Here is a 23967-nt window from a genome sequence, read left to right on the forward strand (position 1 = left end):
TGTTTACAACATGTCAGTCGAGGGAGATCTATAAATACCTTTACACTTGAAGATGGGACAGATTAATTGTTCTTTGTTCTTAATTTGTCTGTGGATCATTTCTTACAATGATATTGGATGCATCATGTTTACATAAAGCTTACATATACATAGTGAAAATACAATGATATATATCACTTTGTGTATGATTGCATTTATAAGCTGACTGTTACATATATTTTCTAGCTGCAAAAAGACAGTAAATATACATATATTTTATAGAATATTCACAAAAAATGCCATCAAAAGTACATTATAAAATGCACCAAAGATAATATAGTTCATTTTTCTGTTATTCCTTGGTGTTCACTCAGCACTGCCAAGAAAAACAGAGAAGAAGTAGAGGACAGGAGCATCAGTGTTTTGACAGGAAATATTAATGTCTTTCTATTGGAAATTTCATTTCATTGAATAACTTTGATTTACAAAAAACAACAAAATGGAATTACTTTGATATTCAAATATATGAACACTTAATAGTGCGTAAACTGAAAAACTGTATGTATTTATCAAAACTTTACAGATTTATCCTTGCTCAAAGATTTGGTAAAAATGCCTGCTACATTGTTTTCTGAATCTACTTTACAGAAGTCTGTAATTCCATTCCTATAGCATTCATTCACAAAATCATAATGTGCTTCAATATACTTTGATTTTTTTGTAAAGTTAACATATTTAGCAATATTGGCTGTCCCTGAGTTGTCTTCATATACTTTAACAGCCTCATCAGGCTTTGCAACAAAAATATTCGAAAATACAGAACTAATGTAGATTCTGTGACAGCTTCTTACAATGCTATATACTCAGCACATGCAGAAGATTTTGTAACACCTCTTTGTTTCTTAGATTTCTGAATAATCTAATTCTGTAACCTGATATGGACTTATGATCTATGAAATGACCTGCCCAGTGTGCATCTACAAATCAATCTAAGAGCTCAATACTTTAAGTCCTTCCATATGTTAACTACAAATCTTTTGTTAGAAATAAATATTTCAATATTCACAAAGCATATTTAAAGTTAGTATCATTGTAACATTTTGAAATGTGTTCAAGCAATGTACACTGTAACTTATATCTGGTGATGTTCCTTAAGTAATGTACATGAGGTCACCTGCCAAGTTCCTGTACTTAATATCATGATTTGAAAACTTCTATACATTTTAGCTTTCAGCCAAAACGCCTTCTTCTGAAGTAGAAAACACACACATTCATACAAGCAAGACTCACGCAAACATGAACAATACTCTGGCCACTGCAGCCACAGACAGTGGTCATATGTGTGAGTGTTAATGTGTTTGTGTTTATTACAGAACAAGGCCTTTTGGCTGAAGCTAAAATGTGAAGCAGTCTCTTCATTGGGCCTACCTGTGACTCAACATCTCCTTTACATAATGGGTAGCAGTCTGTCCTTTTCATAATACTGCTGTAACTCCGTCATGGACTTTCCATTGTTTAATATCATGACTTGCATCTTGTGCTGGTTGTAATCTAAAATTAATTTCCATTGGCATGCTGCACAACTTTGAATGTTAAATCTGATATTTCTTAGCTATAGATTCAATATAGCTTTCCTGGCAAAGATCCGTTATATTCATTATATAGTTGTACTCAATGTTTACCACAGGATAATTCTTTGCTTCTCCTAAGCCTGCCATTCAAAATAGCTTGGACAACAGATTCTTTGCTTCTTGTATTTCCCTGTAACTTTTACCACAGATTAGGAATCATCAACAAACACAGTTATATAGCTCATATAATTTGCAGTCATCAGTATCGGGCAGTAATTATATTTACTTCTTTTGAAACCTAGACTTTTTAAAATCTCATCCAAACAATCATACCATGCTCTGTGACTTTATCTCAAACCATATAACACATTAAGTAACTTACAAACTCTGCTTATTTCATCCTTGTATCCTGGAGGTTGCATTACACATATTCCTGAAAAAATTTTGCTATTTAAAAATGTGGTCTGTACATTCATTTGTTCCGCAATCAAGCCCGCTTGACAACAGTATGACAACAAAAGTTTCAATGTTTTCAATGTTTGTGTCATAGCAACTGGTGAATCAATATCATTCACTTTTTTTGTTTTGTGTGTGTGTGTGTGTGTGTGTGTGTGTGTGCGTTTTTTGAAAGTTCCTTGCAACAAATCTTAATTTACAAGTGTTATCAGATTTTTTTGTAAAAATCCAGTTTACAGCAAGAACATTTATATTCACTGTCTTGATTACTAGTTCCAAAGTTTTGTTTTTATTTGAGTGGTCAATTTCCGTATCCATTGCTTGCTTTGAACCTCTGGACTCATTACTATTCAATGCTTCCTCAAAATTTTCTGAGCTGTCAGCACTACAAAATTTACATAAACGAAGTTACTCATGACATAATCATTAAATCTGTCAAGCACTCTAAGTTCTCTAGTTGACCTTGTCAACATAAATTCTTGTTCTTGTTTATGATTGCTTGAACACTCTTTGATACTCTTTTCTTCCATTTGTTCATTTACAGGTTCATTTTTTATGCTTTTTCAATCAGAATCACTAAACGTTTTGCACTGTGAATCAGAGCCCTTTAGATCAATTCACCTGACAACCTCTTCCACAATATCAACATGTCTGCTAATGATAACTTTGTGTTAATCAATACTCTGTATCCAACTTCACAGTAGCCTGTTGAAATTCCCAAGTCTGCTTAGTAATCCCACTTTGAATTTCTCAACTGTTCTGATACACTTATAAAATTCTACTTCCATACAACTTTAAATGTTTAACATTAAGTTTCTTCCATACTCTGCATCCAACTTCACAGTAGCCTGTTAAAATTCTCAAGTCTGCTTTTTAATCCCACTTTGAATTTCTCAACTGTTCTGGTACACTTATAAAATTCTACTTCCATACAACTTTAAAAGTTTAACATTAGGTTTCTTCCCAAACAATATTTCATAAGGAGTTTTTCTTCAAATAGTATTACCTAAAGTTCTGGGTTCAAGATATTCAACTGCACAAACTACATCATGCCAAAATCTTCTACATATTATTGCTTCAGCAAACAGTCATCTTCACATATCCCTAATTGTCCTGTTGTATCTTTCAGCTGTACTATTTAATTCATATACATAGGGAGGGCACACATTTAAGATGATTCCTTTGTGTCTTAGAAATTGATAATATTTGAATTTCAATATTACTATCCATTGTCATATCTCAATTTCTTAATAGTTTTACCATTTAGATTTTTAATTTCATTAACAGATCACACAAAACAATTATAAACTTGAATTTTAGATATGACAGCGTAGACTCTAGCTGCTTTATAGTAATCATCAATATAAGTGGTAAAATATCTTTCCCCATAGCAAACTGTGAGTTCAGTGAGGCATTCAAATCAGCATGAATAAGCTCTAATATTTCTTTTGCATTGCTTCTATTGTTTTCAATGGGTAAATTGTGCATTTTATTTTCAACACAAAATTTACTCCTCATAAACTCTGGTTCTAAATTTGTTGGCAATCCATCTGCTAACTGATCCTTACATAACACATTCAGATCACTAAAATTTAAATGTCAAGTCTACAATGCCATTCCTTTACTGACCACTATCCTTACTATCACACTATTTACAGTAATCTCTCTCTTATAAATTCTACTTCTCATTTTCTACAGCCTATCTCCTTTCAATGCACCCATAAGATATGTATTGTCTTCATCAAAAACTTTTGAGGTATTGCTTATAGATATAATTTTATATTTCTCTTTTACTTTAGCATAGGTAATCAAATTTCTCCATGTATTTGACATAATATAAATTTTTCATTTCAGTTGGAATCATGTCAGCATCAACTGTAAAATAACTAATTAGATTTTATTCCATCTGGAATTTGTACATTCACAGGCTCTTTTAAAGTTTGTATTAAAAAATTCAAGTCCCCAGTATATCTCAAAGATTCTGGCAAGGTTCTTAACATCTAGTTTAGCTTCTCTGTCTTTTTTGTACCTGCTGATTTTAATTTGTTCACTTTTTTCCCAAAAATGCTGACGGACATTGCCATGTCACTATAGTCTTTTAACCTCAGCTTCTCCAATTTGTTCCTGCACACACCGAGCGAGGTGGCGCAGTGGTTAGCACACTGGACTCACATTTGGGAGAACAACGGTTCAATCCCGCGTGCGGCCATCTTGATGTAGGTTTTCCGTGATTTCCCTAAACCACTCCAGGCAAATCCAAGGATGGTTCCTTTCAAAGGACACGGCCGACTTCCTTCCCCATCCTTCCCTAATCCGATGAGACCGATGACCTCGCTGTCTGGTCTCCTCCCCCACAACAACCCAACCCAACGCCCTGCACACAAATTTCAGTACTGTTCAGTATAATTCATCAAACTTGCTCATTATCTCAAATGCAGTTTCCTGATCGCTCATGAATTCTAGATGCTTGTTCAAAATTGCTCCATATATGCAGTTCATTGTGATCAGATTTTCTTGGCCCCAAGTTCTGGCATTGTCCTTGCTGATTTTTGCCCTTGAAGTCACAGTATAGCATTTCTTCATTTTCAGATACATTTCCACTTGCCAATTCCAGTTCATATAGTCTTCTTCATCAGACAATGGTAGCTTGTCACAAAGCACACTTTTTGAATAACAGCCTTCCTTTCAGTGCAACCCAATCACTTTTTTTCCGAATAACAATATTCTTTTTAATTAATAGCTGTGAACTGCTACCACATTAAGAATATTTATTAATGAAAAGTTGAATACAATTTACATCTCTCTTTACACAGTGAACCCCTCACAGCACAGAGCTGATCGACTTTTGTACATACATATACACTCAACGTTGAGAGCCCTCTCAACACTGTCGATACTAGCAATATGAATGTACCACATTACACCAAGAGTGCAGAAAAGGCAGCTGCCTTTTTTTTCAATGCCTAGAAAACTGTCACAAATCAGAAGAATCCTGACTGTGCAGACAGTTCACTTTTTCTTTACTACTGAGTAATTCTTCAGATTTTTGAATAATTTGTGTTGTTTAGTTTGCCCAATGTTTCACAGACACTAGTGCCTGACATTGCTAGTGGGAAATACTTTCTCATAACATTCCAAAAAATTAACCTTCATTCTAGAGCTGTCAGTTTGGATTTGCTATATTTGAATGGGGATTAGTACCTTCTCAGTTTTTCTTGATTTTATATTTGGTTTAAATCAAACTGTAGATGTTGCCTGTAACATTAGCATCTGAATGCTGTTTATTCTTAGACTTCCATTCCTTTAATTAAACCTGCTGTTGTGTTTGTGAGTTACTGTGGCATCTCTGAATAAATGAGCATGGTGACTGTCAACATTAACGAGAACTTGCATGTCAAAAAATCATCACCACTTCCCACATTTTCAGCCACAGACTGCGCTTACATAATACTTTTAATTTTACATATGTGTTGGAGGAAGTTACATGATTAATTTTTTTACAGGAAAATTTGCAACTGTTTAAAATTACAAGGTAATGGTCATAGAATGAAGTGGGACACTGATGAGGTACTAGGATTCTGATTAAACATTCGCCTGAAATGGCCATCTAAATTAAATTTTTCATGGTTCCTCTAAATCAGTTCAGTTGAGCATCATGCACACTCTCCAACAAGTTTACATATGATATATTCCCACATCCTGCACAACCTGAACTAGTGTCATATCTATAATAACCCAACATCCAATACGATTATATCTCCAACCAAGAAAAAGAAAACTGAAGTTATTTACTGGGCTGGTGATCTGCAATACATGTAAAGATGACACACACACCTTATTGTTTTGCCTAGGTAATTCTAATTCCATATGCTGTAGAAAATGCTCATAAACTGCATTAATAATAATGAATGTTCATTTGTCCAGAAAACTGTCGCGAAATGGAAAGTACTCCTTTTGGATGGATAATTATACTAAACGGGGTATCATTTTACCTAAGAAACATTTATAAGTAATGCTAAGTGACAATTTTTTTGAAATTCTGCAATATTAATTCCTGTAATTGAATATCCTTGCAGATATGTTTGGTGGTAGTGTGGGCTTGGCAATCACTCAGTCTCTCAATCTAATGGGAATGTTCCAGTGGGGAATACGTCAATCAGCTGAGCTTATAAACCAGATGACAGGTGTAGAACGTGTCTTAGAGTTTGCTGGTTTGAAGCCAGAACCATCTCTTGAATCATCTTCTGGTAAGTTTATTTATAAAAAGTTCAGTAACAGTATGAAAAAGTGGATAGTTCATGTAGAGTCCTGAAATGAGTACCAGTTATGAGAGCAGAACTGTGAACAAGAGCTAACACTTTATGCTAAAAGCATGTTTATTGAGCACACACACAAGTAAAGATTGAGCTTCTGACCCATTCCTTGCTATGTTTATTACAGTAATCATAGCAATAAGCAAATTAGCAAATCACTGACTTTGCATTCACTTGCATAATACATAGAAATTAGTATGAGCAAGTGCAGGTAGAATAATCAAAGTTTATTATTTCTACTGAACTTTGTGGTCATCAGAAGGGTTGTTTGGCTGTTTGTCCTTCCTGCAAGACATTGGTGGTTGTAACTTGAAGTTGAAATAATATGATGATTCAGGTTACTTTCTTCAGATAAAGTTTTTAATGGACACCAGACATGTTTTAACATCACATAACACACACTGTAGCTTTGCAGCATCTCAGTTCTACTAAATGGATACTTCAAACTAAAACATTCTGTCTCCATAGAGCACCAATGATGGACCAATTTACTCCATCTCAGCACGACAGATAGACTCCAACTAGTTGCTGACAATTCCAAAGATAAACAAAATATATGAAATCGTTATTGTAATAAACATGGCAAAAATGTGTTTGTGGTGAAGTTTGGGATGGGTAGTGTAGTTAAACACAAGAAAAACAATGTTCAGTATACAATGTTTTACCACAGCATAAAAAAAATATCTTCCACAACTTTTATATGTATCTTGGGTAATCTGGGATGCTGCTTCTAAATGCTGTTGTAGGTTCATTTTGATGTTACTGCATTGTCACATAGAAATTATGTAATGATCCAAATAAGGTTACGTGCTTCAAGTGTACAAATGATTTTATTTCGCACGATAAATGTTCAGCAGTGAACGCACATCATAGAACTTACAAAGACTGACTACATGCTGTTGATACAAAATTCAGTTTAAGACTGAAGCTCAGCGGCATACAAATTGCCTCTCTTTATATATTTTTAAACAATTACTGTCATTGCTACATACTGAATTTTGCCTTTATACAATTAAAGTTTTTTTACGTATATCTTCCCAAATTACATAGAAATTTATGTGAAATAAAAGTGAATATTTTCATACAAAGACAGGAAAGACTCTGTTTCTATTAAGACTGTAAATTACATGTTTTATCATTGCAGCAATATACTTCGTTAATTTGCATACACTATTTAACTGACTTATAGAAGAATCATGCTATCATTTTCAGGCAAACAGAGTGATTAGTTTTATTGAATGAAAGGCCTAGACGCAACTAATTAATTTTTGCGTGTTTAAAATTTTACATTTCTATATGGTCGTAATTACAATTCTATTAACTAACATCGATTAAAACATGAGTATATGTGATTCTGACTGAAAAATCATTGTGTCATATTTTTATTAGGGATTCAAACAATTTCTGGTTTCAAAACATAAAATAGATACTGGTTCAGTCAATGAAAAGTAGCCTTGAAGAAACACTGATTAATATTCGCCTAACAGAGGCTGCATAACTCAAGCTCAGAGACACTACCTGTTAGTTCATAACAAAATATTAGGTGTTTGGGATTCCGTCTACTTGCATTAAAGTTTAAAGTTCACATAATTCTGCTTTATTACCTCTAAAACAAATTTATATGGATATCAAATATGCAATTATTGTCAGAAAACTATTATCATTGCAAGTTCACTGTTATACTGTTTGGCTAGAAGTCTTCACACGTAAAGCAGCCAGAATTTATATGTTGAACCTGAATAAATTCCATGATGTAAATAGGCACTGACCCACAGATATTGCAACTTACTACATTAGGTTGTTCAATGATCATCATAATATTTTGTAATGTTCATGAGACATGCCACGTGGAGTTGTCAACGGCTCAGAAATTTTGCAAATAGCCTCCAAACTAATTCACATATAAATCTCAAAATTTCACTGAATGATTTGAAACTGTAGTCACTTCACATTTATGGTAAAAGAATTGAAAGGCAGCTACTGAACAACTCCCTTAATCCCTAAACTACAGCACAATGCCCTACACTAAGTGCAGGAAGCACTTAATTCTCATCGGCTGATGATCTGAAGGGCCAATCAGAAAAATTCCTGCTTCCAATTAACCAAGGTAATCCCTAACTCATCCAGTGGTATATTGCAGAAAGTAAATAAGGAAGAACTTCTAAATTTATGAAACCAAATTCAAATAAAAACAAAAGCAGGCCCAAATTACTCTCAGAAATAAAATATTAATTCATTTAACTTCTAGCTTTCATTCTGGCTGGCTTTATACAAAAGCATGGTCACTGTACATATCATATGTCACATGATTCACAATTGCACAAGATTTTCCTATGCATACTTTTACATAAATTTCAATAAAATAAAACATCCACACTTCACGTATGTCCTCCATACACTTTTTCACTGTTTCCAAAACACTTAACACAGCTCAACATAATTAAAAAATATTCTGGTTATCGAATTAGATGAGATTATATTGCAATTTCTAGTTGTGTTCCATAGTACAACAAAAGTTATTATGTATTTTAGGTAAACTTTTATATTACTAAAAGTATAATATATAATGTTCTGACATAAAACTGTATATGAAATACGAAATTAATTGAAGAAAAATTAAATTTATAGGGAACTGATCATACACCAGACCAGTTCAGAGCTCAAATGCACAATGCTAGCTGCATGTATGCTGGAATTTTTTATATGTAAAAGAAATAAAAGAATAATGTGGTACATCACAGGCTGTCACAGTTTTACACCATTACAGAGGAAAGTTATAGACACATCTGAGCCAAACATTTAAAGCTTCTGTGGAGCACTGGTACACAATTAAGGGGTTTTGAAAACGTGACAATACTCCCCACCCCAGATTCTTTAAAGAACAAAATCCCATTTATGAAATAGCTTCAAATGTCTTGATTCCTTTAAAATTGAGCTAATGTGTTAAATATTTGATGTTACATATGTAAGTGAGAAAAACTTTAGAAAATGTCTGAATTATGTTTAAAAGTTTGGTAGAAGTCACTAAGTACACTGGATGAGTATAGCCAGGGTAATCTGCACTTTGCTTTGAGCAAAATCTAGTTTTTAACGAATTTCAGTGTTTATGATGTAATATCTCCTGAACTATGTGTTATATAATGATGCAGGTACATGCAGTTGTGTATGTGGATACTGCCTGTAGAATGTTTTCAGAATAGTGTTTGTAATAAAGATGTAATAAATTTAAATGTCATTCTGGATGCTGAAGTTTTACTACATGAACTGTGGAAATGTAGTAAATGATGGACTTTTTTTGCTTTTGCCATTTTGTGGGGGGGGGGGGGGGGGGGGTCGGCAGGGAGGCGGGGGCGGGGGGATAGGTGCAGTGACAAAATGTTTCATAAAGGTTTCAAATCATGTATAAAGTTATTGGAAGTTGCTAAGTATTTTTATTCTGAAATACTGGATGAATATAGACTGCATCATTTGCATACCATGAGTTACACTGCCTCAAGGCATACAGTATGTCTTACTGTATTAATCCTTTAACAATAATTACATAAAATATTTGGACTCAAGTTTTTGTTAAAAAGTTTTCAGTGGTGGTGAGCAACAGTCATATTTTGACAGAATGAGCTGCCATATATTCATAAGTATAATAATTTATAATATATTTATAAATATAGTAGTATACAGTCAAATGGCACTTCATTCTTTCAACAACTTTCAACAGTTTTCGTTGTCCCCAGAAGCCGCTAGACAGGTAACCAAGAACTGGGATGATGACAAATCACCGAGTTAGCCATTTAGTAATACAGATAACAGTCATCTATCAATATTATGAGAAGAATAGTCACTACTCAGCATATAGCAAAGATGCTGAGTCGCAGATAGGCACAGCGTAAAGACTCTCACAGTTATAGCTGTCAGCCGTTAAAGCCTTCATCAACAACATACAGACGTACATGTGCGCACACGCACGTGCGTGCACGTGTGCACCCCCCCCCCCCCCACACACACACACATGAAAAAACAACTTACACATAACAGTTATTTATATATTTTTGCTAGATAAATGTCTACACAACCACACTGATATTTATTAAATAGTAACAATTGCATATTGTATTAACATCCCAGCCACAAATGTGCTACATACTCCACTATTCTGTAAACTTAATTATATATGTAATTAATAGTTGCTGTGTATTGTATTTAATGCTTCAGGTAAAACGCCACTTTCCAACTGGCCAGCAGCAGGTCAAATAGAGTTTCATCACGTGTTCTTAAAGTACAGTGAAAATGCCCCACCTGTACTCAAGGACTTAAATTTCAGTATAATGCCTCAAGAAAAGGTTAGTTGTGAATTGTTTTGTTACTGATTTATTATTATGAAGCACCCAAATTATTTATTTCTGAACCAGTAACAGCTTCATTAACTTCCCAAGCATTTGAAGTATATCCATGTTCCACACAATTAATAAATTTTTATGAAGTTACTGTTGATTATATGTAATAATAAAACTATTGTTTTTGTTGTAAATGTCATGTGGTATGGAAGGCTATTGCTTTTTATGGCTGTTGCTTTGAGGGCTTCTTTACCTAGCCCCTTGGCTGTAATCCATTCTCTCAGATATTTAAAGCTGTTCTGTAGCCTGTCTGGTATTTGGTGTTTAATAGGTTGTATTGTCCTCGATATCTGACATAACATATGGGTCCCCCTCGCCCCACCCCACCCCCAACTACCATTCCCCCCAAAAAGAGAGAGAGGGACAAGAAGAAAAATAAGATATTTGAAAGTATGTTTATTCTGCTGCATCCTTCACAACAGTAAGTTATTAATTTTTACTGCTGATATTTCAAATTCTTCTATCTTTATGTCTATGTCATCTGTAAAAGCTAAATAGTCTATCTCCACTCCTTTCTTCTTTGTATCAGTCTTTAAAAGTTTAAAGGGGTTCCAGAATTTTAATTCCTTGTGCCATTATTGTATTATTTTTGTGTTCTCTTCAATTGATATTTTTGGAACTAATGCATCTGCTTGTTTGTGTAGTTCTGAGATTTGTTCTTTGGCATTATTCAGTGAGTCAATAATTAATGCCATGTCATCTGCAGATGTTAGACAATCTATGGGGGGACTAATGACCTCAGCAGTTGAGTCCCATAGTGCTCAGAGCCATTTGAACAATCTATGGTGTTTTTATTTGAATTTCTTCCTAGTTGAACATCCTTAGTATTGATGGATTTCCTCAATTCTCTCACTACCTTCTCTAATGCACAGTTGAAAAGTAGGAGTGGTGAAGCAACCCTGTCTTACTCTTGATTGTATTTCAAAAGGTTTTGAAAGTTTCTCCATAAATTTTACTTTCAGTGTTGTGTTTGTTAAATTTCCTTTAATTATTACTGTCATTTTATTGTTGAGTCTGATGCTTTTATAATGCTGATCAATGCATTTGTCAGTTGAGTCATATACCTTTTTCAATTATGCCAAAGTTATCATGTATTTCAAGATCCTGGTTTTCTCCATTTCTGTTATGTTCTTTAGAGTTAGTATTTACTCTGCACAAAACCTTCCCTTCCTACATCATTCTCGATACTTTCCTTTAAAACTGCCATGGACGAGATCCCTCTATAATTGTTAGGTTCAGTTTTCTTTCATTTTTTGAGTAGCGCACATGTCAACACCAATGTCCAATCTGATGGTAAACTGTTTGTTGTTCAAATTTCAGTAATGATTTCTGTTAGACATAGACTAACATTTTCATTAGAGTGTTTCCACAATTCAGCAACTATACTATGTTCTCCTGACACTTTGTTACTTTTATATTGTTTTATGATTCTTAGATTACCTCTATTCTTGGTAATTGATACTGGTTGTATGCCATATGGTATTATATTTTGGGGTAACTCTTCTCATTCTAAAAGGGTAATTTTGGCTCAGAAATGGGTGGTTCAGTCAATAAGCGGTGTAAGTTCGCAAACCTCTTGTCAACCCATGTTCACTAGTCTGGGTATTTTAACATTGGCCTCTCAATATATATATATATATATATTCTTTACTGTCATTTCTTGTTAACAGTATCAACTTACTCCTAAGAATAAGCAGCTTTCACTCAAGTAATACTCAGCAGAAATCATACATGCATTTGGATCGGACTTCTTTAACTCTTATGCAGAAAGGTGTGTAGTATAGTGCTGCATCCATTTTCAGTAAGCTACTTCAGGAATTCAAAAATCTTGGCAGTAATCCATGTGCTTTCAAATCTAAACTGAATAGTTCCTCATGGGTTGCTCCTTCTATTCTGTCGAGGAGTTCCTTGAAAAATAATGTGATTGGTGTTGTATTGTTGATTGTGTTTACTTAAACTTATGACTTGACTTTTTTTGGGTTCATAAACATTTTATTTTTATCTGTTATTACTTTTACATCGTAATTTCATGTAATGACATGTTCCATGACCTAGAAAATTTGCTTCTCAATTTGGTCCTAAGGAACTTGATGTGTAAATAAATAAATAAATAAATATTTGGATTACATTATCAAAATGAAAGTCTTCTTTTGGTGGATCACAGTTGTGTAATTCTTTGAAGTAGTCCACAAGTATTCTGCAGCTCTCTGTGATATTATATGCAGTCTTCTCCATTTTTGGATGTATAAAATGTAACTTGGTGGTGTGCATTTCTTTAAATTATTTTGAATGTTTTATAAAAGCTCATTGTGTTGTTGTGCTTAAAATGTAGATGAATTGATGTTGGTTGATCTTTTTTATGTTGTAACCTGATATTTTTGTGATCTTTAGATGCACATTTCCTTGCTTCTATAATTTTTTTCGGTTTTATTAATTTTAATTGCATTGCAGATGTTCCAAGCTCATTGCCTCTTGATAATTAACTCATCACAATCATCATTCCACCAAGAATCTTTTCATTTCTTTTTACATGGAATAGTTTCTTCTGCAGACTGAATAATGTCTTTGAAGCACTTCCCAACATTCATGCATTATTTTTCAAACTGCATTTTGTAGTTATTTTCTCTACATAACTTTTGTATCTCAAACTTTTTGGGTTGGTTTTGGTTCTTTTTTTCGAAATACTGGTCTAATCTTGAATTTAATGATAAAGACGTTGTGATCTCCTGGCAACTTGTGCAGTAAGTACCTCCATTGCAGAGTGTCTTCTTTGATCAACATGATCAAGTTGTTTTTCCCCACAAATCGGATATGGTGATTGATATCCATGTAGTTTGTTTTCTAAGAAGTTTTGTGAAGAATGTTGGTTTTAGTCCTATGTTAAGCTGTCTGAACAGGTTTAAGAGTCTTTCTCTATTTTTATAGGTTCTTTTATGTGCAGGGAGTTGTCCTACTACAGATCTGTACTGACTTTGCCAATATGTACATTCAAGTCTCCAGGTCATCATACTGTTTTTTCAATGGAATCTGGTCTAGGGTGTTGACATAGTCCTATGTTAAGCTGTCTGAACAGGTTTAAGAGTCTTTCTCTGTTTTTATAAGTTCTTTTATGTGCAGGGAGTTGTCCTACTATAGATCTGTACTGACTTTGCTAATTTGTACATTCAAGTCTCCAAGTAATAATACTGTTTTTTCAATGGAATCTGGTCTAGGGTGTTGACATATGTTATTATTATTATTATTATTATTATTATTATTACTGCTGTTACAAAACTGTAAGCCTGTGATTGCACTAATTATAATAATATTCTCAGAAGTATATGTATGCTGTGAAAACTTTATGGGTTTCTTATGCTCAAACTAAGAATGGTGTGCATCATTTATATTTGATGCAATTGAATATTTGACCAGTGTGCATAGAGTATACAGAGCCATAGAGTTTTTGACTAGATAGTATAAATATCAGCCAGGATAGAGTTGATAAAATAAGTGAGTGACAACAGGATAATGCAAGAAACCTACAGTGGATACCTTTTTAAGCTACTGACAGATAATATAGCTAGAAAATGTGGCAGACAAAAGAAATGATAGAAGAAAGAAGAAGAGGAAACTACAGTTAGCAGGCATAACCAAACAAAATTAAGCAAATGAATAGAGTTCCTCATTTTTTTAAAAGAGAGTGGAACTTCAGTTAATTGATTTTAAATTAAACTAAACTGGAAACAACTGGCATAATTCGAACAGTACATGGGTGTACTGCCAGTCCATAGTGTCCAATGGCCACAATATTTCGGTGATCAGACATGTCACCAACGTCAGGTGCACTGATGAACTGAGCTCCTGAGAGCGGGTGGCTGTCTTAAATCCCCTCCCCTTGCAAGGCGTTCTCTCCGCGGTCCGTGCCCGTGCGTCAGCACTCGCTGAGATGCTGGCGTCGGCATGTGTGGTGGTGTCATTGTAATTGCCTCATCCGCCCTAGTCACCCATTCGTTTCCTTTGCTGAACGTCTTTTTAATTTGAGTCAGTGCTGGTTCCCATGCCCTGCTGAGGTTATAGCTGCAATCTCGGTTGATGAGTCCGTCCCTGGTATGAATTTCGATAGCCTCTCTAACAACATTGTCCCATTATTTAGATGTCTGTGCCATGACCCTGGTATGTTGGTAGTCCATTTTGTGATTTTTGGACAAACAGTGCTCTGCGACCGCCAACTTGTTGGGGTACCCAAGTCGAGTGTGCCTCTGATGTTCTCAGCAATGATCTTCGATGGTGCGCTCTGTCTGTCCAATATAAGTCTTCCCACATTGACATGGAGTCTGGTATATGCTGGCCTTCCGCAAACCAAGATCATCTTTGACACTTCCCAATAATGCTCGTGTTTTATTTTGTGGGCAAAAGACAGTTCCTACTCAGTGTTTCCTCAGTATTTGTCCTATTTTCCCTGATAGTGCGCCAGTATATGGTATATAGGCAGTGGCTATCTCTTTCTCTGTGACTCCTTCCATCTCCACACGCTGTGCTGTAGAGGTGGGGTGGAGAGTGCGTCTGATCTGCCATTCCGAGTACCCGTTTTCTGAAATGCAGTTTTGAGGTGTTCCAGCGTCAGAGATGGTGCGCACACTGTGCACCAGTGTTTTTAGCACCGAGAAGGAACTGTCTTTTGCCCACCAAATAAAACATGAGAATTATTGGGAAGTGTCAAAGATGATCTTGGTTTTTGGAAGGCTGGCATATACCAGATTCCGTGTCAATATGGGAAGACCTATATTGGACAGACAGTGCGTGCCATTGAAGATCGTTGCCAAGAACATCAGAGGCACACTCGACTTGGGTACCCCATCAAGTCAGCAGTCGCAGAGCACTGTTCATCCGAAAATCACGAAATGGACTACCAACATACCAGGGTCTTGGCACAGACCTCTAAATACTGGGACAGCATCGTTAGATAGGCAATCGAAATTCGTACCATTGATGGACACATCAACCGAGATTGCGGCTACAACCTCAGCAGGGCATGGGAACCAACATTGAGTCTAATTAAAAAGATGCTCAGAAAAGGAAAGGAATGGGTGACTGGGGTGGACGAGGCAATTACACCGACACCACCACAGACACCGACACCAGCTTCTCAGCGACCACTGACGTGCAGGCACGGACCGCGGAGAGAATGCCTCATGAGGGGCGGGGATTTAAGATGGCCGCCCACTCTCAGGAGCTCAGTTCGTCAGTGCACCTGAGAATGATGACATGTCTGATCACCAAAATATTGTGCCCATTGGACACTATGGACTGGCAGTACACTCAGGGGCTGTTCGAACAAGAAATATGCATGAAGAAACTGAAGAAGCACAACTGGCATAATTTTTTAATAGCCTCAGAATTGTGAAAGTACATTTAATTACATGTAATAACCCTAAAATATCCACATATACATGGTTTAACTGTACCTTTTTCCATAAAAATCAAAGACAGATATATATAAAATTATGTAGAAGGAAAGAAAACTATAATACTCTGGTGATCAACAATATTACAAATAACTGATAATCACATTCTTAATATCAAGTATGCCTTTCACAGTGTAACTGACACACTTGCAGACAGATTAACTATAGTTTCATGTATTTAATTTATAAATTGATAGACTGAGAATGATTATTGCAAAATTTCTGTTACAGGTTGGCATAGTTGGTCGAACAGGAGCTGGAAAATCATCCCTTATTGCTGCACTTTTCAGGCTAGCAAACATAGAAGGAGAAATTATGATTGACAACATAGACACAAGTACTATAGGCCTCCATGACTTCCGTCCTAAAATCTCAATAATCCCTCAGGAACCAGTGCTCTTCTCTGGGTCTCTCCGTAAGAACTTGGATCCATTTGATGAATTTCCAGATGCTGATCTGTGGCAGGCATTGGAAGCAGTAAGTTTTTGAACAGTGATTTTTTCACTGCTTTACTCACTTACATTTACATCCTTATAAGAATTTATTTCTTATAATTTTTGGTTTCTTATAATTTATACACTTGAAGAATGATTTTAAAACTGTTGTATAAATACTTCTTTTATTTTACATGTCTGAGGATTTACAGTTGCATTAAATATTACTAAACTTATACGCAGATTGCAAATTCATTTGATGTCATAGATATACAATCTATTAGTCACACATGGAAGTTTATGGTAGACTGGACTTGAACTCTGTGTCAGTAAACCTATCCATACTTCTAGGTATCACTTTTAACATATAACCAATACTGCTAGAAACTCAATCCAGAGATGGAACCAAGCAGTACTGAATGTAACATTGAGAATGAAGAGTAAAGTGGACATTACTGTTGTTAGAACAATAAATGGAACACGTTTGTTTCCAAACAAGACACATCACATACCCTTGACAATTGTACTATTGTGCGCTATTTTCAGGGCAACATAGGTACAAATCCAATTGAGGCAAGAAACCAAATGAAATGCAATAACTCTGTAACAAGCTGCCAGAGGTTGGGGATCCCTTATAACAAAAGTACTCAGAAGTTATCCCTGAAAAAACCCTGAAAGTTTATCAATGGAGTTTTGATTCATCTCCTACATGGATCCATGCAATGTGGAATAAATAAATAAACTCATATAAATAAGTAAGATAAATAGAGAAATAGGGGAGCTAGGAACTACTACACAGATTACTAGAAAATTTTGAAGTGTGAATATTTCATATTTCCTTTCTGTTCCAAAATTCCACATTATAAGAGTAAAGTTAAAAACACCTCTTGCTTATAAAACTGGAATTGCAGGACAACTTACATCCTTTAAATATGTTAACATTTGTGATACTGAAATCAACTCCCCATGAACCATGGACCTTGCCATTGGTGGGGTGGCTTGTGTGCCTCAGTGATACAGATAGCTGTACTATTCGTGCAATCACAATAGAAGAGGATTTGTTGAGAGGCCAAACATATGTGTAGTTTCTAAAGAGGGGCAGTAGCCTTTTCAGTAGTTGCAGAAGGAAAAGTCTGTATTACTAAATGATCGGGTCTTGTAACATCAGCCAAATAGCTCTCCTGTGCTGGTACTGTGATTGGCTGGAAGCAAGGGGAAACTGTTGTGATTATTGGATTCATGTCTATCCTGTCTACAATAGTGTGTTCACTGTGCTGTTCATAATAGCTTACCTGCATTCCTGTTTTGTTATTCATTATTAAACCTACTCCTGCATTATCCCTATTTGATTGTATATTTATAACTCTGTATTCACCCAACAAGGAGTCTTATTCCTGCTGCCACTGAACTTCATTAATTTGCACTATATCTAACTTCAAAACTATCTATTCCCCTTCATAAACTATCTAACCTTACTGCCTGAATAAGGGATCCGTTCCACACTTCTCCCCATAGAACACCAGTTTTGTTTCTCCTGACGAACACATCCTTCTGAATAGTCCCCACCAAGAGATCCAAATGGGGGACTGTTTTACCTCCAGAATATTTTACCCATCATCATTTAACCATAGAGTAGAGCTGCATGCCCTTGTAAAAATACACGCAGAAACTAAAGCAAGCACAATTCACACACTTGACCACTGTCTCTGGCTCCTGAGGCCTCAGTGGCCTTGGCTCACCTCAGTGGCCAGAGAGAGTGGTCATGTGTGTATGAATTGTGCTTGTGTGAATTGTTGTTTTTTCTACTTAGAAGAAGGCCTTATGGCCAAAAGCTGAAATGGGCAGCAGCCTTTTTGTTGTGTCTGTCTGCAACTCAATGTCTCTTCTACACCAAAGTGCCAAAGAAACTGGTATAGGCAAGCATATTCAAATGCAGAGATATGTAAACAGGCAGAATACAGCACTGAAATGAGCAATGCCTATATAAAATAACAAGAGTCTGGCATAGTTGTTAGATTGGTTACTGGTGCTTCAATGACAGGTTATCAAGATTTAAGTGAGTTTGAATGTGGTGTTATAGTCAGTGCATGAGCAATGGGACACAGCATCTCTGAGGTAGTGATGAAGAGGGAATTTTCCCATACGACCATTTCATGAGTATACCATGAACATCAGAAATCCAGTAAAACATCAGATCTCCAACATCAGTGTGGCTAGAAAAAGATCCTGTAAGAATGGGACTAATGACAACTGAAGAGATCTGTTAAACATGACAGAGGTGCTAACCTTCCACGAATTGCTGCAAATTGGGCCGTCAACATAGTAAAACCATTCAACAAAACAGGATCAACATGGGCTTCATGAATCCATGGACCCTGCATATCAGCAGGGGACTGTTCAAGCTGGTGGAGGCTCTGTAATGCTGTGTGGGATGTGTAGTTGGAGTGATATAGGACCCCTGATACGTCTAGATATGACTCTGACATGTAACATGTGCATAAGCATCCTGTCTGATCACCTGCATCAATTCATGTCCATTGTGTGTTCCAATGGAATTGAACAACTCCAGCAGGACAATGTGACACCCCACATGTCCATAATTGCTACAGAGTGGCTCCAGAAACACTCTTGTGAGTTTTGTTTTATTTTATTTATTTATTACAATACGTATTCTGTAGATCCAGTTCTGCATGTTAAGGCATGGATATGAAACGAGTCAAAAACATGTAGTTCATTCTTTCATCAGTTTCCATAAGGACAATAAACAAAGATTAATGATACGAGTTGGAAACACAATCGGTAGGATAAAATTACACTCACAAGCAGAGTTCCAGATACAACATTCTGATTTTGTCCAAACAATTTTTTGCAGATCACCTTTTAATTCATTATTACATTAGCTTCTATAAGGATAATAAACAAAGATTAATAATACAAGTTGGAAACACAATCGGTAAGATAAAATTACACTCACAAGCAGAGTTCCCGATATAACATTCTGATTTTGTCCAAACAATTTTTTACAGATCACCAATTAATATGATTAACATAGCAAAATATATTGAGGCAGGAATATACAATAGTAGCTGGGAAATAAAATTAGCTATCTCTGCTATAAAATTCTTCTAGAAAATAGAAACTTTTTTCAAGCAAGAACTTTAGCTTATTTTGAAACAGTACTTTTTTATCTCGTAGACACTTTATATTACTTGGAAGTGCATTGAAGATTTTTGTTCTTGAGTATTTCACACCTTTTTGCACCAGGGACAGATTTTTCTGGCCACAGTGTATGTCACATTTCCTCCTTGTGTTATGGTGATGGTACATTTCATTTGTTTCATATTGAGGAGGATTCTGAAACATGAATGTCATGATTGAAAAGATATATTGTGACGTAGTGGTTAGGATCCCTATTTGTTTAAAAAGATTGCGACATGAGATTCTTGGAGGCACTCCACACAAAATTTGGACAACCTTTTCTGACTTGTAAAAATCTTTTTCAATAGTGGTGAATTGCCCCAGAAGATTATTCCATAACACATAAGTGAATGACAGTAGGCAAAGTAAGTAGATCTTGAGACATTGATGTCTCCGATTTTGGCAATTATCTGACTGGCAAATGTTGCTAAGCTGAGCCTTTTCAGGGTTTGGTTGATGATCTCTTTCCAGTTAAGCCTGCTATCTATATATGTGCCCAAGAATTTCAAACAATCTGCTCTCTCTATCTGTAGACTCTCATGTATAATGTTTATTTCCTGTGGACTTTTGTGACCAGAATGGAAATGAATATAATTAGTTTTGCTGAGGTTTATTGATAGAGAAGTTACTGTGAGCCAGTTCAGAACATCCTCAAGTAAATGGTTGGCATTTAATTCTAGATCAGAGGGTATCTTACTGTCTATCACAATACTTGTGTCATCAGCAAACATTGTAAAATTGCTTGCTTTGTTTGAGGAAAATGGTAGGTCATTGACATGTATGAGGAATAGCATGGGACCAAGGGCAGAACCTTATGGAACTCCATATTTTACTGTTCCTCAGATGGACTCTATCCCTTCTATATGACTATTGTTACCATCTAGCACTGTTTTCTGTTGTCTGCCCTGTAGTTAGGATTTGAGCCAGTTGCTCATTTGTCCTCGCAGTCCATAGTGGCATGCCTTCTCTATAAGTATTCTATGACTAACACAGTCAAAGGCTTCAGACAGATCGCAAAATATGCCCACAGGCAATGTCTTTTTGTTGAGGCATTCCAAAACGTTATTCGTAAACAAAAATATTGCTTTGGTTGTGAAGTTACCTTCGCTGAATCCAAACTGGTTTTTACTAATTATTGCATGTTTTTGTAGGTGACTGACTATTCTGGCATATATTAGCTTTTTGAGAACTTTAGAAAATGTAGTCAAAAGAGAGATAGGCTGATAGTTTGTATCATTTGAGTCATTGCCTCTTTTGTAGAGGGGCTTTGCAATAGCATATTTCATCCTTTCAGAGAAGATATCTTGTTTGAGAGAGACATTGAATATACGAGCTAGGACTTCACTGAACTCATTGCAACAGCAGGCTTTTAGAAATTTGCTACAGATGTCATCAACACAAGTTGAATTTTTTGCTTTCAAAGAAATAATGGTTTTTTAAATACTTCCACTGGCCCCAGATGTGAACATTATTGAACATATCTGGGATGACTTGCAACATGCTGTCCAGAAGAGATCTCCACCCCCCCCCCCCCCCCCTTACTCTCATGGATTTATGGACAGCGCTGCAGGATTCATGGTGTAAATTCCCTCCAGCACTATTTCAGACATTAGTCGCATTCATGCCATGTTGTGTTGTGACACTTCTGCATACTTGCAGGGGCCCTACATGATATTAAGCAGGTGTATCGGTTTCTTTGGCTCTTCAGTATATGTGGTTGGTAGCAATGTAACATTTTCATAATATTCTTGTTATTCTGTCCTGATTTTTCCATTATTAATTTTGTAACTTATGTCTGGGTTGGAGAGACTTTTCATTTTCCTATGATATGTACAAATTCGTGTTATTGCCTCTGTCTTTCTCCCAACGTAGCATCTACATGAGCTACATGGCCTCAGAAAAATACACACAGAAATTCACACACACACACACACACACACACACACACACACACACACACACATGACCACTGTCAGTGGCTGCTGAGACTTCAGTGACTTCATCTGTCTACATCTACATCCATACTCCGCAAGCCACCTGACGGTGTGCTGTCTTGTCCAGTGTTGAAGTGTGTATCAGTCTGTTCTATTCGTTGCTATTTTGACAATGCAAATAGTGCTTTTATTTTGTCTTAGATCTTGTTAATATTTGGTTTTCTCTGTATTTACAGGTTGAACTGAAAGAAGTAGTAAATGAAACGCCAGCAGGGCTTAATTTTCAAGTAACTGAGGGTGGATCAAATTTCAGTGTTGGCCAAAGGCAGCTGATTTGCTTAGCAAGAGCTGTTATTCGCAAAAACAAAATACTTGTTCTTGATGAAGCGACAGCTAATGTGGATCCTGTGTAAGTTGTTTCCATTCATTATGGATGCTTGTTTCATAACTGAGAAAATACGAGATGGTTGTTTATTAGCAACTGAATGCTATATGTGTTGGAAATTATTAACGAGTTCTCGATAAAAACTACATATGAAATAGTAATAATCTCTGTTAGCTCATAATAACTTTACAGCCTTTTCGCTTTTCACTGACCTTGAAAAGGAGTTGGTTAACAGTATATCAAATATTACTATTATTCACTTACTAGACCACAGCATCTACAACAAATGGGATTTCAGAGTTTTACTTTAGCTTTTGTTTGTGTCCATATTACTTTCATTCTCTCAGTATCGGCACATTTGCCATCATTATTTGCTCAGATTCTTCATGGATTTTTCTGCCAGGCCAACTTTCCAACTGTGAATTTTGTGCTTAAAATTTTTTCTGTCAGATATATCATGTTGTGTTATTCTTGCTTCTTTCACTTTGTCCTCCACTAAACTGAGTCATTTTACTGGTTAAATTGTTCTTTTTCTGCAGTTATTGTAGAATTCTACAACCTGTCTAGTTAAGCAGGTCAGTTCCATTCTTTTAACATGGCCATAAAATTTTAGCCTGTTTTTCTTGATATCCAGGAACTATTAATAATCTTTTCACTTTCATTGTTTGCTCTTAGTGTATGTGTTCCCTCTTTAGGGTAATTTGGACCTAAAATATTCATAAAGACTTCTCATTCTCTCTTTTTGATTTCTGCAGTGTCCTTATTTTCTTTTGAAATGATTGTTTCAGACTTTTAAAGCCACTCTGATTTGATTGCTGTGTATTAGTGTCTCAGTTTTCTATCTGTTCTAATATTGGTTCTTTCTAATTTGATTGGCTCATCAATTTTAATCTCTAACTTTAGTTTCACCACCTTTGGATTACATTTGTAAGACACTGTTGAAAAAGCGACTTCTGTTTAAGTTTCAAAATTTCTCCCTTGAACTTTACTTAAGATTTTGTACTGTTTAGTGTTTCACTAATAACTGCAGTCATCTGGAGGTTCAGACCTTGTTCTTTCATAATTTGAAAGAGAGACACGTGGTTCACTGAGTCATATACTTCTTAAAAAATCTACAAAGTTGCAAACTACTTTCATATCTCAAATTTTTATGTCTGTGGATAAATTTCAGGATTAAAATTTGGTCTGAAACATTTTTTTACACCTGTCACTTTTGCATTCAAGTTGTTGTTGTTGTCTCTTTTCAGGAGACATTTTAATGGCATTCCATACATGACTGGAAGAAGGGAAATCCTTCTCATAATTATTAACATCAGTTCTGTCTCCCATCTTATTTAGTGGGTGTGTCAATGCAGTTTTCCCATCCAAAATTTTCTTTGTCTGCTAAATGTTTTGCATGCATACCAAAACTATTTATCTCAGTTTACTTTCAATCAGATAGCGAAGGAAAACTCACTGGTTAGGCAAATAAATAGTTAAATGTCACGCTGTGTGTTGTATTGCATTGAAATAATTAAACTGTTAAGCCATGAAGGTGGCTGTGTGGTAATGAATCGAGACTGTTAGATTGTGAAGGTGAGTGCTGTCTCATTTCGAGCCCATATTGTACTGGTTCAGTTCTGCTGTACAACCTCAGTATCTTTTCCAGGTGGTTACCCACAATTGTATAGGCAGTGGAGGGCTAGATAAGCATTTCTGCTTCAATTATGCACTGTACGAACAGGAAGAATACAAAGAAAAAAAAATCTACATTAAAACACTGCAGCACAGGTAGAGTTCAGCACTGATATATCTACCTGAAGATTTTGCCATTCATTAGTTACCATGTTTTGACAAAAGATTCACAGGACAATTATACAGAG

At 35.7% G+C, this 23967-nt stretch overlaps 1 protein-coding gene across 2 annotated transcripts in view; it reads left to right on the plus strand.

Annotated features, from left to right (window-relative positions):
• The window catches only part of LOC126236177 (probable multidrug resistance-associated protein lethal(2)03659), a 298489-nt gene that overhangs the window by 243090 nt on the left and 31432 nt on the right, over positions 1–23967 (plus strand). For both annotated transcript variants that reach the window (XM_049945273.1, XM_049945274.1), the window contains 4 exons: positions 6083–6253; positions 10529–10656; positions 16386–16631; positions 21957–22129. In XM_049945273.1, the coding sequence (XP_049801230.1) occupies positions 6083–6253; positions 10529–10656; positions 16386–16631; positions 21957–22129 (718 nt within the window). The remainder of the gene's footprint in view (positions 1–6082; positions 6254–10528; positions 10657–16385; positions 16632–21956; positions 22130–23967) is intronic.

Source organism: Schistocerca nitens, chromosome 2 (genome assembly GCF_023898315.1).
Source record: "Schistocerca nitens isolate TAMUIC-IGC-003100 chromosome 2, iqSchNite1.1, whole genome shotgun sequence".
Classification (NCBI taxonomy): domain Eukaryota; kingdom Metazoa; phylum Arthropoda; class Insecta; order Orthoptera; family Acrididae; genus Schistocerca; species Schistocerca nitens.